Below are 16,397 nucleotides of genomic sequence, written 5' to 3'. Positions count from 1 at the left end.
CCCCCCAGAGATGGCCGCTTTGCGACAACTCCCCTGTAGGGTTCGTCGCGCTCGACAGGAGATCGGTATTTGGATCTCTTCATCAGAAGTTTATCATCCTTTTACGAGTATGATCTTTAGAAAGTACTCCTACCAAAGACGCTAATTGCTCCTGCACATTCATCAACAATTTAGTCCGTTCCATCCCGTAGACAATAGGAAATCTCAAAATTCCAAGAGACAACGTCTTCCTCCGCGGAGGATCATTATTGCATACTTCCGTTGCTAACGAGTTCTCCTCCTACATGTTGACGAGTTTTCTCGTTGCAGAAGCTTCCCTATCCTTGCCCGAAGGAAGGGAGTTAGCTTGGACTTTTTTAATTTAAAAGAGATTCTGAGCTGAAATGGTTGATTTCTAGCTCTTGAATGCATCTCTCTGACTTTTTGGTTTTTTTTTGGGAAGTAGTTTGAGCCCTTCTCGCATTCCAAACGACCTCTATCAGTAAACGTTTAAACCTTTTCTTCTTCTGTAGATGACAATGTCACTACATTACCCGGACAACGAAACCTCTATCTAACAGCGTTGATCCAGGAATAAAAGGCTTTAGTTCTCTTGCCAAACCTACTATGCTGGCCAGAACCCATTACCGAGTCGTCATAGAATTTGATTCCAGATTCTAAATCCCAAAATTTCACTTGTCCTCTTGATCGTTTAGGCCCAAGAGAACATTTGATTAGGCGCAGTTCCATTTTGTCGGACCACGGAATCTGAGGCCCAAATTAGGATCCCAATCTAAGTATAAGATCTCTTAATCTTATCGTATAGAGGTATTGTATAAGATCCCGAAGATCTTAATTCTTTACTATGTCTAATATTCTTTGTCTAGACAGAATATATCTTTTCACTGTGTTCATGATAGCATAAATTACCAAGGTGATTCTTCCCTCTGAAAGGGAAGAAAATCCTTATGTAGTTCACAGAGGTATCGGAAGAGGACAGTTTCCCCTTTCTATCTAGCACGATCTGCAGCAACTCTATGTCTTTCACATATTTAAAGGAATTATCAAGCTTACCTTGAAAAATCCTCTCATTCATATTTACTTCTGGTCAGTCTGCACGCAGACAGACTCAGAGTGAATAGGTTTTTCAGGTCTAATATTTATAATAAGGTCGTTCATCTTCTGCCTTGCGAAGATATCTGTGAGTATTTTCCGCAGGGTCTGACAACTCATTCCAATGAATGTTAAATCGTGCTCTGCCTAATTAAAATTCTTTATTATCCTATCACATTGTGGTAACAGCATTCATCTATGAACTCTTGTAAGGATAGTAGGAGCGCTGTAATTAACCACGGTGTGTGCGTAAGGCTTAAGCGTATCGTTATCTTAAGGTGCATTTTCTACTACATTCTTTCCTCGCCGAGGCAGAGAGATATCCTTAGCAACACGAATACGATGTTATTCATGTTTGCCTAAAAAATTCCCTCAATTCGTGGTTAAGTCCATGATTTTATGGGGAATATACGGTGAAGCATTCGATCCTTTAGGAGAGAAAGATGTAACCACCCATTCACGACCGAGAACCGGATGGTACTGGATTGGCTCACAATTACAGCCGTGTCGTTCACTGCCTGGCTGCCTTCATTCTGAGTTGCCAGTTACTCCTTTCAATGAATGGAAATAATAAATTATTCTCGAGTCTAAGTCAACTCTCAATAATGCAAATTTTAGGCAAACAACCTTTGTTAAATACCGAGGCTGAATAGGTATTGTCGTAATAAACCTTTTAAGCGAAGTCTTTACTTGTAAAATGCTTTAAGGATATAGACAATCCCGTAGCGAACCAGACAGGCAACTATGGTATGCGTATTATGACTTGTCCTTCAGTAATCATATACAGCAAGCCTTCTACGACACTCTTTCCTTTCTGACATGCAGAGAAAGAATAGAAATCTTAATCTCTTCGTTCATTTCGTCAATAATCCCGAATGAGTATTAGTCGAAAGATATTGAAACAAATGACAACGAGGATCGAAGATAATCTCTCCAGCTTTTATTATCTTGGAGATAAGTCCGTATTTTACTCCTTTCTTATCTGGAAGAGCCTCTAATCCATGAATGAGAGCTCGTACGAATCTTGTTCAACCTCCAAACGATTGCACCTCTTCTGTAAATGGTTGGTTGCAATCTATTTTGGAAGGAGGATGATTTTAATATCCTCTTACTAATCCTGGAACTAATTCTCACAATTCTGCTTTATCTTCCATTCCTCAATTTTGGGGCAAGATTGAGCAACCGAAGGAGAGCGCTTCCTTTCGAAAGGAGAAGGGCTATTCGCAGTATCGACTCTAACCTGACAAGGGCTACGGCTTCAGCCTGTGCTATCTTGAGTCAATGCTGAAAAAACTTGGAACTTGCCCCTCCTGGAGAAAACCGCTTCTTAAGCCTTATTGCAATAAGACGATCCTGACAAGGGCAACGGCCGCCCTGTGCGACCACTCCCAGTCCCTATCAGGAAAAGCCTTAAATGTCTTTCACCCTTCGTCTGGAGGACTCTCGGCGGTTGTTAAGCTCTTCTTGTAGGAGAAAGTGTCTGGCGCTAAGCAGGAGTATCTTGCCTAGAATACTCCTGGCGCCTGGTAGGAGTATCACGTTCCGAATACTCCTGGCGCCTGGGAGGAGTATCATGCTCGTCGGCATACTCCTGGTGCTTGGCAGGAGTATCGCGTTCCGAATACTCCTGGCGCCTGGGAGGAGTATCGTGATCCGAATACTCCTGGATCCTAGAAGACGTATCGCCCTTGGAACGTTTTCTTGTTGGAAAATTCCGAGCATCTGACAGGCGATCCTCGCCTGGAAAGTTCTGTACGTCTAGTAATATGTCTTCCTGACATGGAAGGTTCCGCTTGTGCGGAAGGTTTTGTGTGCGGAAGGTTCCGATCTCTGTATATTTGTTCTTGCTAAGAATTCGACAATACTTCCATTTTCGACATAGCCCTCCCTTTCTTCTGAATGAGAAGGACTTCCATTTCCGATGAAGATCCTGGTTCATCGTGCTTCAGGCGCTTTGCGCCTCGTTTCAGACGCTTTGCGCCTCGTTTCAGGCGCTTTGCGCCTTGTTTCAGGCGCTTTTAGGCGCATTGAGCCTCTTTACTGGAGTTTCATGTCCAAGGCGTTAGAAGCTTAAAAATTATATATATGTGTGTAATCATTAAACGAGATCCATATAATTCATTCAATCAACAAATATCCTTTAATATCTAATTCGATCTCTCAGAATAGATATATTTTCATATACATGTACCGATGAGGAATTTATTGAAATAACTACTTTAAACCCCCATGGGATAGAGCCCCCCCCCCCCGTCCAGCTGTACGGGGGGACGAACCCGGATAGAGCAATGCCTCTACCGCAATCTTTCTCCGTCTCTTCTGAGGTTCCGATAGCCAGACGAGAGTATCTTGCATTTTCATTTAAACCTACGCCAGTTGAATTTTTGTTTCTTCTCATTATTCGTTAAGACGATAATTAATAAGGGGAACACATTGAATTAGGATGCCTTTCCAATGGCTATCCCTGGCAGTCTGGGACGTTCTACAGAACCTGCCGAGGGACGCCTGATCGGTGGGGATTCTCCATAACCTCCGTACGGCTTTCGACATTCCTTCTCCTCTGGGCCTGTGAGTCTGGAAGAGGTCTAGGCCTGGGAGGCGAGACAGAGCCGATCAGAACGCACCCTCTAATGCAATGGGGAACACTATAATCACTTCTTACCTTATAATAGCTCGTATCTTGAGCTACATCCTTTATCTTCAAATTGCAAATGAATTTGTAGTTTCTGTGAAGTAAGAAGGTGATGAGGAAACAACACTACTAGTACTGTTAATATTCTAACTGCTTGTCAGAACGAGGGCTATTAAAGCTCCTAAAGAAAGCATATCTAGTTCTATGTTTTCTGACTTCCTCAAATCGGAAGTTACCTTATTTTCCTCAATCAAATTCTAACATTTATTACACTTCATCAATGAATAAATATTTATATTTCCCTTTCTTGCAAACTATGGTAATTGTTTCTACCGAACACTTCGGTAGTTACATATATTCTTTCTTCGAAAACTTCGAAGTTAATTCATTAAAAGTTATTAAAAAGTTATTAAAAAGTTATTAAAAAACGTATGCCAAACCAGCGATCCAGTACTTCCCTGTAAAAGTCGGCCCAGAAGATCGATGGCGATGAAACACGAAATCCATCAGGAGGAAAGCAAACATATGTTTTACCTTGCCAGCGACAGAGAGAATCTGATTAGAAAACGGGAATAGTTCCTAGTCCTGCCTCCCAGCGGCAGGCAGGTAGATCACCTGACCTACCTGTAGCGTGTGCCGCGAAATTCGAATTTCTGTCGGGAACGACGGAGTCGATAGCTATGTATATATCTGACAGGTAAGGTGAATGTTATGAAATAAGAGTTTTTAGCTTACAATTGCATTTTTTGACATTTTAGTAGAGTCAAAGTTGACCAAAGGTTGAAATTTTGGCAATTATCATTATTTTATGTAAAAATACTCTCAAAACTGATAAAAGCTACAATCATGAGTATTTTATTGTTGTATTCTACATAAAAATGCACACTTTCATATATAATACTTCACGTAACGGCTAATTTACAAAAATTATGTCAAAGTGACGAAATAATTTCCGAGATGTGTCACAGATACTTTTTAGTGCGGCAAGAAAGAAATTCGCGCTTGCGCGCCTGCGTAACGATTGTAAACAAAACAACACCTTGATCCGTGAACTCCCAGCATCCCCCAAGGCGCGTGATTCAAAAGTTTTAGGCTGGTAGGCCTATAAGTATTTCTCCGCGAATTTAAAAAAAAAAAATTTTGTAAATCGACGTAAAATACGTCCAGTTGGCACACGGGAGACAAAAAATGTCGACGTAAAATACGTTCAGTCGGCGTAAGAGGGTTAAGATACTATTCGTCTCGGTCACAATCCGTAGAGTTAACTACGGTATGTGCCTACACCCTGGGCAATTCAACTGATTAACAGAATCATGTCGCAAGGGTAATATACGTAGTATATTTGTAGGTTCCTGTACAAAGACCTCCATCCTAAATTCTTTTCCATTCGAGGACTGAGAATAAGGATTGGAAGCCGACACCATTCATTCTCTAATCAAGAGAGTGAAGGAGAAATCTTCCCCGAAAGAAAGCTTCAATGGTGAAAACAGAATACCGAAGACGATAGTTCAAGCCAAACTGGATACTCACGTCCGTTCTTCTCTATCGCAGGGTTGGTCGCCTACTGTGAGATATTCTTCCTTCAGCAGCAGTGCTTCTTCCAAATGCTAGAAATTCCAGGAATTTGAGCATTCGGCGAGATTCCTGATTATCATAGTAACAATTATCGGGGATTCTCATCTAGCCCACTCTCGACCGTGGTTTCGCCCAAGTGTCTGCAGATCGTAAAAAAACCCGAACACTCTGAGAGTGCTAGAAATTCCGCAGAATTCTAAGTGCTCGGCGAAACCCCCACCGAATTCGTCAGACGATCATCGGTTGGTGGTCCCCCCGATTCCCGTAGAAATCGAGCATGGGGAAGGATCCTTTCTCAACGACGGGGACTTACGTCCGGTAGGACCCGAAGGTCCCCCCCCCCCCACCCCCCCCGGAACACAGTCCCCAACGTGGAATCCTACAGAGGACTCTCTGCAGGATCCCTCCCCTTTCCATCATAGCCGTAAGGAGAGAGGGAATGGGGGAGGAATTGGATACTCGCTCGCCTTCCCAGTGGAACTAGCAGTTGGAGAAGCGAGGACGAGCAGCCATCACCTTGCGGCGATGGCCTCTCGTAGTCATGGGAAAACGTTGTCGTCAGGAGAAAACTTTTTCTCGAGGAGGGTTACGAACTCGTACTGTAGGTTAAGCGTCTGCCGCCACCGTGAACGTCGTCTGGGTGGGGGTGATAGAGCACCTGACAGGAGAGAGCCGATACCGTCCTCCGACGCGTCCCAGTCCCCATCGAGGCCGAAACCTCTCAAGAGGACTGAAGGGGGAGCGCACCCTGTTCTCTTGAATGCGTGGTCCAGACGGACTGTCAAGGGAATAGCGGTGATGGTCCCTCCAAGAGTCTGGGAAGCGACATTCGTCCTTGCCAGCCCCCCCCACCCTCACGGTCACTCTTGCTTGCCTCGTTCCTCCCGGTGTAGCCTAAGGAGGTTGAAGGGACAGGTGAGGGAGACCTGATGCTCCTACCCTTCCTACTAGCATGCTAGTAGGCTGGGAGGACTGCAGGCGATTGCCAACCAACGGTGGCGATCGAGCTGCAGGTCTGGACCAGCGGCTTCTTGTGGAGAAAAGCTGGACCAAGGAACGGAGCTGAACGGAGCATCGGTCTTATGTCAGGGGAGCTGTTATGAGAGCTCCTCCCCTGCCTACCAGCAGAACCAGTAGGCTGGGAGGACTGTGATGATCATCAACCACGGTGATGGTCGAGTTCCCCGAGGTCATTGTGCTGACGAATCAGCACAATGACCTCAGCAAAATTCCTCTAGATCTCAGGAGTGACCGCATCTTGAGGAGTAGGACCATCAAGACCCTCCAGCAAGAGCGATTCCCGAGACCCTCCTACTTCGGAGGGAGGAACAGTGGCACACCCCTCCCAGTCTCCTCCTGCCACTTGCGCATTTGACCTGGTCGATCCGAGGACCATGCCTGGCACCTAGGACGTCGTGGCGGGATTGTGGGGGGGCGCGCCCCTCACGATCACTCCTTGTTATCTCGCCCTTCCCGGTGTAACCCGAGGAAGTTGGAGGAACAGGAGAGGAAGACCTGACGCTCCCCCCTCGCTCACCGGCAGAACCAGTGTGCTTGGCGGGCTGCAGGCGATCGCCAACGGTGGCGATCGAGCTGCAGGCCTGGTCGTGCCGCTCCCCTTGGGCGAGTGGCTGGACAGAGAACAGCGGCCCCGGTCCCGTGCGTCAGGGGAGCTGCTGCTGGTCCCCCTATCCGTCCGGTCCCGGTGGGAGCGGCGGTCAGGGGACCTGCAGAGACCACAGTCGCAATGGGACCAGTGCCTGTTCTCACGGCGCGTCGAACCGCTGGACCTGCAATCAAGGGGACCTCTTACCAGCCTCCGCCCGTGGTCGGTCTAGGACCGTCACGGCAACCCTGGTAACCAGCTGGTCTCTACGAGAGCGATCGCTGGTCTAGCGAGTCACCCGAGCGGCTCTCGCCAGCCTCCTGTTCCTTGCCTTGGTCCTGGCGCCGAGCGAACTCGGACGTCTGGGCCTTGGCTGCACGGTCGCCAGAGGGCGCCCGTACATTCAGTACCTCTCGCGAGCGAGAGGCCGAGCCGGAACCTGGTGTAGCGGCAGCGCCCCTACACCAGGCGAGGAAGTACCGGTGTTAGCCGGTACTCCTCTGGTCCCCGTCTTCTTCCTTGTGGAAGGAGAGACGGGCCCTGCTCCGTCCAGCAGAAGGACCCCCCCATCCCACAGGAGTGAGATGGGCCCTTAGAAGTTCCCAAAGGAGCCTTCTTAGGGGGGAAGGAGGCAGCCTTCTTCTTCCTCGGCTTGGAAGCCTTGGGAGTTGAAGGGGAAGAGGCGGCAGCAGTCGACGAAGAAGACGAAGATGACGATGACACCTTCCTCTTCTTCTTCTTCGTCGGTTCCCTCAGGACAGGCGTCAAGTCCTCCATCCAGGATGGATCCTGGGCTGCTATTGCCGAAGCAACAGGGCCCGGCTGCACCTGTCCGGAAGGACCAGTGTCTGGAGCAGCAACACCGCGGGCTGGAAACAACGTCAGCAGGTGCAGGAACAGCAGCAGCAGCAGGTATGGCAGACAGGGCAGGTACTCCAGGAGGCGGGGCAGCAGCCAGCGACATCCTGGGTACCGGTGGCAGGTTCAGGGGCGAGCTCTTCGGGCAACGGAAGACTGGGGTTGGCAGCACGAAGAACCCGGAGGGGGAGGCACGCCCCTTCTCGGCACTGCAGCGATCAGGCCCTGCACGGCGGCCGTTGCATCACAGACATCACAAGAGGGGTGTAAACCAGGTGAGGAGGGGCGGCGTACCCTGGAGACGAGATCGTGTAGTGGTGGTCACCGCTCCATGGGTGACCGGCACAGCTCCCGTCAGATGCTGGAGCAGCCCCTGGACGCTCGGTGTGCCCTGAAGTCCCAGCGACATCCACACCTGGCCAAGGTCGTCCCCCGCAGCAGGAGCCCTGAGGAATCAATAGTCGAAAGTTAGGGGGGTGAACCCCATCCCGAGCGAACAGACGACCCCGAGTACAAATGCACGTTGGGTAACGAGCGCCCTCCTCTACGCTCACCCCCCCCCCCCCCCCCCGAAGGGGAAGGCGCCATACGTGGAGCTGAGCGGGGGTGCAGGAAAGACGACGAAGTATCAGTTTACCAAGAGTCGCGGGAGAGCTTTCCGACGAGTCCTTGGCAGGCCTTCGTTTCTCCCTGCCCTCGTACAACAACCACTGCACCTCCGACCAATAGAACAAATGTTACACGGCTCGGCCCGAGCGCATTCGCACCGTCGGCACCGACCGCAAGGGGATGAGGATCTATTCCCCGGAATGAGCGGAATCCTTGATCCATAATGATAATAATAAATGAAAATGAAAAAGAATACTGTACTTACAATTTTCACTTTCAAACAAACAATTTTCACTTTCACACAAACAATTTTCACTTTCACTTTCATACAAAAAATACAAGGCTCGGGCCGAGAGCATTCGCGCCCTTGGCACCGAGCGCCAAGGCCATGATAATAAATGAAAATGAAAAAGAATACTGTACTTATAATTTTCACTTTCACACTATTACACAAAAAATACAAGGCTCGGGCCGAGAGCATTCACGCCCTTGGCACTGAGCGCAAATGAGGATCAATCTTCGGAAAAGAGCGGAAGACCCCACACTTGCGGCCCTCCACCCCCGCGGTTGATGGGGGGGCGCGGGGATAGCTCCATGTCCGATGATCCAAAATATCAATGTAATAAAAGATGAAAAAGATGGTACGTACTTACAATTCACTTTCAAACACTGACAAACCAAGTTGAAAAATTCACAACAAAAGCAAAGCATACGACGACGAAGCGGGCAGAGAGCGATGACGAACATGTCCTCCACACACACGACCGAAAGCAAGAGTGGTTCTTCACCTCTCAGTCGTGCTGCGCGCGCACTGTCGGACAAGCAGTTAACTACTGAACTCCCTTGTTCGAAGCTTACGACCGTCCCAGCTGCCGCTAGTTACCTTCCTATTGTAAAAGGACCGATGGTTTGTATATCGTACCAAAACAACTGTCCATGTGAAATGAGGGAATATTGGGTCTTAACCACGAATTCCGGGGCAAATTCGAAAGCTACTGACCCCCGACCCCTGTTGTGTTTACATCATAATCTGACAATTGACAAGGGGGCTTGAATGGAGCTCAAAAGCGAGACCACACAGCACCAGAGTAGGTTCCTCGTAGGAGATTTAAGTTCCTTATGTGAACAAAGCTGCTCAAAGCTCTTGAACAACATAAACAATTCCCAGGATGAAGACAAAGAATTCAAACAGAGAATTAATCCTACAGCAGCCCTGTAGCCCATGTCAGCAGAAACAGAAAGAAGTTTCTGTTCTGAGAATAATCAGGATGATCATTATCACTGAACAGAAGTTCCGAGTGGAGAGAAACCCAGTTGACAACACCAATCACAGCAGACGGCCCATTTGCCCTTGTACATGGCTGACAAAGATCTCCCGAGGTAGCTAGACATCTGAGTCACTGCTCTGAGAGAAAGATCACTCGCTCGTAAGATACTGGACAGTCTCCAGTCGTGAAGAGATAAGGGGAAACTCAGAAGATCCAGGAACCACTCTGCTTGGGGCCACAAGGGGGCTACTAGGGTCATCCTGAGATTCATGGAACCCATTCTCTGTTCAGGACATGACATATCAGCCAGAACAGAGGGAAGGCATAAACTTCCAGCTTGTCCCAAGTATGCTGAAGGGTGTCCTCTGTCCCAGCGAATGTAGCTGGGACCACCGAATAGTAGACCTCTGGCTCTTTGTTGAACCCTGTAGCAAAAAGGTCCAAAATGGGTCTTCCCCAAGTAGACAAGGGAGAAAATAGGATAACCCCAGTGGTTGTCCTATGATAAGATGCTCTATGCAGATACGTGCATGCTAAGTACCCTAACGTCAACTTGTGCCCTGTCAAGGAATTCGTTCCAAAGACAGAGGAGATGTCCTTGCACTGCCAATGGAACATGCATTGCCAATAGAGGAGACGTCCTATGAGGAGATCCCGAATGATGACGTAAGTTCAGTATGATACTCAACAGAGATGTCCTAGATGTCCTATCATTCTTGGGTTCTTCCCTGGAACTACCATTTTTTTTACACACCTTAAAGCTTAAGTGTACATACTCAGGTTTGCTCTTATTCTGTTTATGTATCCATTTGATATCATTCTTAATCCTATGAGTTCAAGTCACATGCAGTATGTAAATAGTTTTCTGCATCAAGCTCATGTATGTAAATTGATTTTAATGAGGAAAAGTTATGGTAAAGTACCAGTTCACAATCTGGGATGAAAATGCAATTGTTAATAGTTTGAGCATTGTTTCAATATTTAAAACTAAAACTTCAAAGTAATTCTTATTCACATAGTTTTACTACTTGTGATATGTTTTTGTAAAGCTTGACCTTGACACCTTTAGTATGTAGGTTCACATTAAGTTTCATAAATTATATACTACCAAGTTTGTTATTTTAATAAGATGTTATAACTTCAGCTATGAAGTTGTTTCAAGAAACCATTTAAGCATTCTAAAAAAAAAAAATACTTTACCTTGTAGTGCTTAACACCATATAGGTAATATTTGCAGACTCGATGATTGCATATGAAGAACTTTCCTTCAGGTAATGTCTAATATCATCACTCGCAGCAAATTTAAACGCTTTCGATTCACTCACTACAAATGACTGGCTATGTTGAACTGAAAAAAGAGAGAAACTACAATGACTGCATCAACACAGTAAACATGATATTGTTATGATACAATAAAGTTTCATGGTCAACCAGATTGCTTGCAGGAATGTGATCAGACCAGAGACCATAAAGATGACGTATACAATAAAGTAGGCTAAGTTGACATGCCGTCACCTGTGGTCATTCATTTGTTTTGAAAACATTAGTCCTAGCTTCCAGCTTGAGACAACTACCGCGACCTATAATTCAAACGGCCTACGTGATTTCTAATGCGTCTCATTTGTATGTATGTTCATATGTTCGAGCTACTGTCTGCTTCCTTTATGACTTGTAACCAAGATGGTAGTGGGAACAGAACAGAATTAGCCATCATCATTGGCAGAAGTGATCAAGCCATCGTCATTGGCAGACCTGTACAATCCTATATTCATCATGTAATCTCAGAGAATAGAACTATTTTTTATACTTCGTGTTTTCTACTAGAACCTCACATCAGAAAGATATCATCATGAGTTTAACACATCGTCGTCATAACCACTTCGTAAGTTATCAGCAAACCCCAAGACACTCCAATGAGTATGGAAGTGCATAACCAACCGACTTAGCGTAAGATTATTGCAAGTCTAACATTACCTCATAGGGCGCCTTATTATACAAGGCAACAGCCCTAATATATATACTTAGCTATAGACTCCGTCGTCCCCGACAGAAATTCAAATTTCGCGGCACTCGCTACAGGTAGGTCAGGTGATCTACCGCCCTGCCCTGGGTGGCAGGACTAGGAACCATTCCTGTTTTCTATCAGATTTTCTCTCTTCCACCTGTCTCCTGCAGGGAGGCTGGGTGGGCCATTTGTCGTATATATCTGCCAGGTAAGTATGTATGAAACTTTATTGTATCATAACAATATCATTTTCATACATTCAACTTCCCTGACAGATATATACTTAGCTGATTGGCACCCTTTGGTGGAGGGTCAGCTAACTACTGAAATAGACAGGTAAACAACATATGTTGTAGGTATTTATAGACCTTGGTTCCTACCTGATTAGGTGGAAGACTTCATGGCTACTGCCTAGGAGTCTGCTTCGCCTCAAGAGCCTTAGCGAGATATTGATCTGTGGCCAAGAGTTCTTGTGGGTCTGTCGATGGGGTCTTATCCACTTACTCGGCAGAGCCTAACTGGCATTTGTCAATGGGTGCTAATCCACTAACATGACAACACGCCTTATTTAAGGAGCACACAACCGATCCCGATCACTCAATCCTAACACCTGTGTTAGTTCTAAGATTGTCAAGAGTTATCCCCCAAACTCCTCACAAACAACCAATAACTCGAATCACACAGTAATGACACACACATTAATGTAAAAATAAAAAAATTTGTACCCCTCTATTAGTCAGATACAACTCGAGTTCCTTACGGAGTATAAGTGACGGCCGCCTGTGCGACATCTAGCACTCTTGCCAGCAGGAAGTCAAGAACATATCCAACAAGAGGGTTACGCACGTATAAATAAATTAAGGATCGGTGCTTGCTCCCATACCCAGGACCGTATCCGCTGACACAAACGGACCTAGAGAAAAACATTTCTCGTAAGTTACTCGAACGTCTTTCTAGTAATGAGATGCAAAAACTGAATTGCATCTCTAATATGTCGCTTCCAAGATATCCTTTAGAGACATATTTCTTTGAAATGCAAGTGACGTCACGACTGCTCTAACTTCATGAGCTTTTACTCTCAAAAGTTTAAAGGAGTTATCTGGGCAGTTATTATGCGCCTCCGTTATAACACTTCTAACAATGAAGGCCAAGGCATTTTTTGACATAGGTCTTTTCGGGTCTTTTACAGAGCACCATAGACCTTGTTGAAAACCCCCCATCTGCTTCTTTCTATCCAGGTAGAATTTTAGTGCTTTGACTGGGCAAAGGGACCTTTCTGCCTCCCTACCTACCAGGTTAGACAAGCCTTTTACTTCGAAGCTCCTGGGCCAGGGCTTTGAAGGATTTTCGTTCTTCGCTAGAAACAGAGTCTGAAACGAACAGATGGCTGCGTCTCCTTTAAAACCCACACAAGACTCTAGGGCTTGCAGCTCACCAATTCTTTTCGCCGTAGCGAGGGACAACAGAAACAAACACTTTCTTGTAATGTCTCAAAAGGAGGCCAGATGAGGAGGTTCGAACTTTTCCGAAGTCAGAAATCTCAGGACTACATCCAGATTCCAGCTCGGAGCTCTTGGTTCCCTTGACTTTGAAGTCTCGAAAGACCGAATTAGATCGTGCAGATCCTTATTGTCAGCCAATTCTAGGCCTCTATTCCTGAATACGGCTGAAAGCATACTTCTGTATCCCTTTATGGTGGAAACAGAAAGGTGTGATTCCTCCTTCAGGAAAAGAAGGAAATCGGCAATTTTGGTCACAGAGGTATTGGAGGACAGCTTCTTCGACCTACACCATCTCCTGAACACCTCCCACTTCGACTGATATACTCGCATTGTAGATCTGCGGGCTCTAGCGATTGCGCTTGCAGCCTTGCGAGAAAAGCCCCTCGCTCTGACGAGTCTTTCGACAGTCGAAAGGCAGTCAGAGCAAGAGTGGGGAGGTTTTGATGATACCTCTCGAAGTGGGGTTGTTTGAGCAGATCTGTCCTGTTTGGAAGAGATCTGGGGAAGTCCACCGTCCACTCCATTACCTCTGTGAACCAATCTTGAGCGGGCCAAAATGGGGCTATCAGTGTCATCCTTGTCCCCTTTGAGGCCACAAACTTTCTGAGCACTTCCCCCAGGATCTTGAATGGGGGAAAGGCGTATACATCTAGGCCCGACCAATCTAGGAGAAGGGCGTCTACTGCGAATGCTCTGGGGTCCTCTACCAACGAGCAGATGGTGTTTATCCTTTTGGAGAGGAACGTGGCGAACAGGTCTATTTGAGGTCTCCCCCAAAGAGACCAGAGACCCTGACACACTTCTGAGTGGAGGGTCCATTCTGTGGGAAGGACCTGGTACCTCCTGCTCAGCCTGTCCGCTCTCATGTTCCTCTCTCCCTGGACAAATCTTGTCAGGAGAATAATATTCCTTTGATGTGCCCAGACTAGAAGGTCTCTCTTTAATTTGTAGAGGAAGAACGAGTGCATCCTGCCTTGTTTCCGTATGTATGCCAGAGCGGTGGTGTTGTCCGAGTTTACCTGAACTACCCCGTCTCTGACTATCGGCTCGAAGCCCTTGAGAGCAAGATGTATGGCTAGGAGCTCCTTGCAGTTGATGTGCCATGACACCTGTTCTTCTGTCCAGGTGCCTGACACTTCTCTTGTTCCTAAGGTTGCTCCCCAACTCGTCTCCGAAGCGTCGGAATACAACACTTGGTTTGGGTTCCGAATTTCCAGGGACACACCTCTGTTTTCCTCTAGAGGGGGCAACCACCACTTTAAGTGATCTTTCACCTCTAGAGGAATCGGAAATGTGTCTGTGAGCTGTCCTGTCTTCCAGTTCCAAACCCTTTTCAGGAAGAATTGCAGGGGACGAAGATGAAGTCTTCCTAGAGGAAAGAACTGTTCCAGCGAGGAAAGGGTCCCCAGAAGGCTCGACCATTCCCTCGCTGAACTGCGCTCCTTCCCTAAGAAGCTGGAGACTTTTATGCAACCTTTTGTGAGTCTCTCCTGAGAAGGAAAAACTCGAAAACCCCGAGAATCCATCCGAATCCCCAGATAAACCATGTTCTGGCTGGGGATCATCTGAGATTTCTCGAGGTTTACGAGTAATCCTAGTGACCTTATCAGGTCTAGTGTCATTGTAAGGTCCTCCAAACACTGTCTCTCCGATCTGGCTCTGATGAGCCAGTCGTCTAGGTAGAGGGAGATGTTTATTCCCTTTAGGTGAAGCCATTTTGCCACATTCTTCATCAAGCTCGTGAAAACCTGAGGAGCTGTGGACAGGCCAAAACACAAGGCCCTGAACTGATAGATCCTTCCCTCCATAATGAAACGAAGGTACTTCTTCGACGAAGGGTGAATTGGGACATGGAAATAGGCATCATGAAGATCGAGAGATACCATCCAGTCTCCTTGGCGTAGGGCTGAAAGGACTGTTGCAGATGTTTCCATACTGAACTTCTCCTTCTCCACATATCTGTTCAGTGCACTTACATCTAGGACTGGTCTCCATCCCCCCGAAGCCTTCGAGACTAGAAAAAGGCGATTGTAAAATCCTGGGGAGTTGTGATCCAGTACTAGTTCGATTGCCCTCTTGTCCCACATTTGTTCCACCATTTGTAGAAGAGTATCCCTCAGTACAGGGTCCTTGTATCTGGCGGACAGTTCCCGAGGTGCTGACGTCAGGGGAGGACTGTCCTTGAAGGGGATGTAATATCCCTTCTTGATAACCAACAGCGACCCGGTGTCGGCTCCTATCCGTGCCCAGGCTTCCGCAAATCCCTGTAGCCTGGCACCTACTGGTGTTTGGAGGCTCTTGATCTCATTTTCCCGTTTTAAAGGGTTGGAAGGAAGCTCTTCCTCGCTTTTCTGTAACCTTCCTTTTGGAGAGTGCTCTAGAAGGAGGGCCTCCACGAAAGGGCTTTTGAGATGTACGAGCCCCTTTCTTTTCTTCAATGACCACAGGTCTGTTCTTCTTAGAAGACTGTATGAGCAGATCCAAAGTCACCTTCTCAGTTAGTGAATGTGATATATCCTTCACTAACTGAGAAGGGAACAAATGGTCCGATACGGGAGCGAAAAGTAAAGCGGCTCTCTGCGAGGGAGAGACGGCTTTAGTCAAAAATGAACTAAAAACCGCTCCTTTTTTTTTTTTTTTTTTTTTTTTTTTTTTGTTTTTTTTTTTTTTTTTTTTTTTTTTTTTTTTTTTTTTTGGGGGTTTTTTTTTTTTTTTTTTTTTTTTTTTTTTTTTTTAAATTCCCGCTCCAAAGAGAGAGGTGACTTCTCCCGAACCATCCTGAACCGCTTTATCAATGCATGCCAGGATGCTAAGCAAAACTTCTGGGTTTAGGCCTTCTGAGTCATGGGTCTTTTTGGCCAAAACCCCAAGGGACCAATCCAGGAAATTGAACACTTCCAAGACATGGAAAAGCCGCTTGAGGAGGTGATCCAATTCAGAAAGGCCCCATGTTGCTCGAGCCGAGTTTAAGGCATGTCTCCTCGACGAGTCTACGAGACTCGAGAAGTCAGATTCCGCCGAAGCAGGAAGAGACAGTCCCATGTTCTCTCCTGTCTCGTACCTTATGCCTCTTCTGCCCGTCAGTCTGGCGGGAAGCATACAAAAACACCGTCCTCCCCAGTTCCTTCTTCGATTTTATCCAGGAACCGAGAGACTGGAGAGCCCTCTTCATCGAAATGGCTGGTCTCATTTTAAGGAAGGATGACGACTTCAAAGCTTTAGCACTCGAAAAGAGAAAGCGAGGAGGAGG

The 16,397-nt window shown here is 46.7% G+C and overlaps 1 protein-coding gene across 1 annotated transcript in view; it reads right to left on the bottom strand.

Moving 5' to 3' along the window:
* LOC135213793 (uncharacterized) overlaps positions 1-16,397 on the bottom strand; it is a 293,734-nt gene that overhangs the window by 218,430 nt on the left and 58,907 nt on the right. Inside the window, exon 4 of the mRNA XM_064247921.1 lies at positions 10,841-10,988. Coding sequence (XP_064103991.1) covers positions 10,841-10,988 — 148 coding nt within the window. The remainder of the gene's footprint in view (positions 1-10,840; positions 10,989-16,397) is intronic.

This window comes from Macrobrachium nipponense, chromosome 43 (assembly GCF_015104395.2).
Source record: "Macrobrachium nipponense isolate FS-2020 chromosome 43, ASM1510439v2, whole genome shotgun sequence".
In the NCBI taxonomy this organism is placed as follows: domain Eukaryota; kingdom Metazoa; phylum Arthropoda; class Malacostraca; order Decapoda; family Palaemonidae; genus Macrobrachium; species Macrobrachium nipponense.
This window is presented reverse-complemented; position numbering and strand designations above follow the sequence as displayed.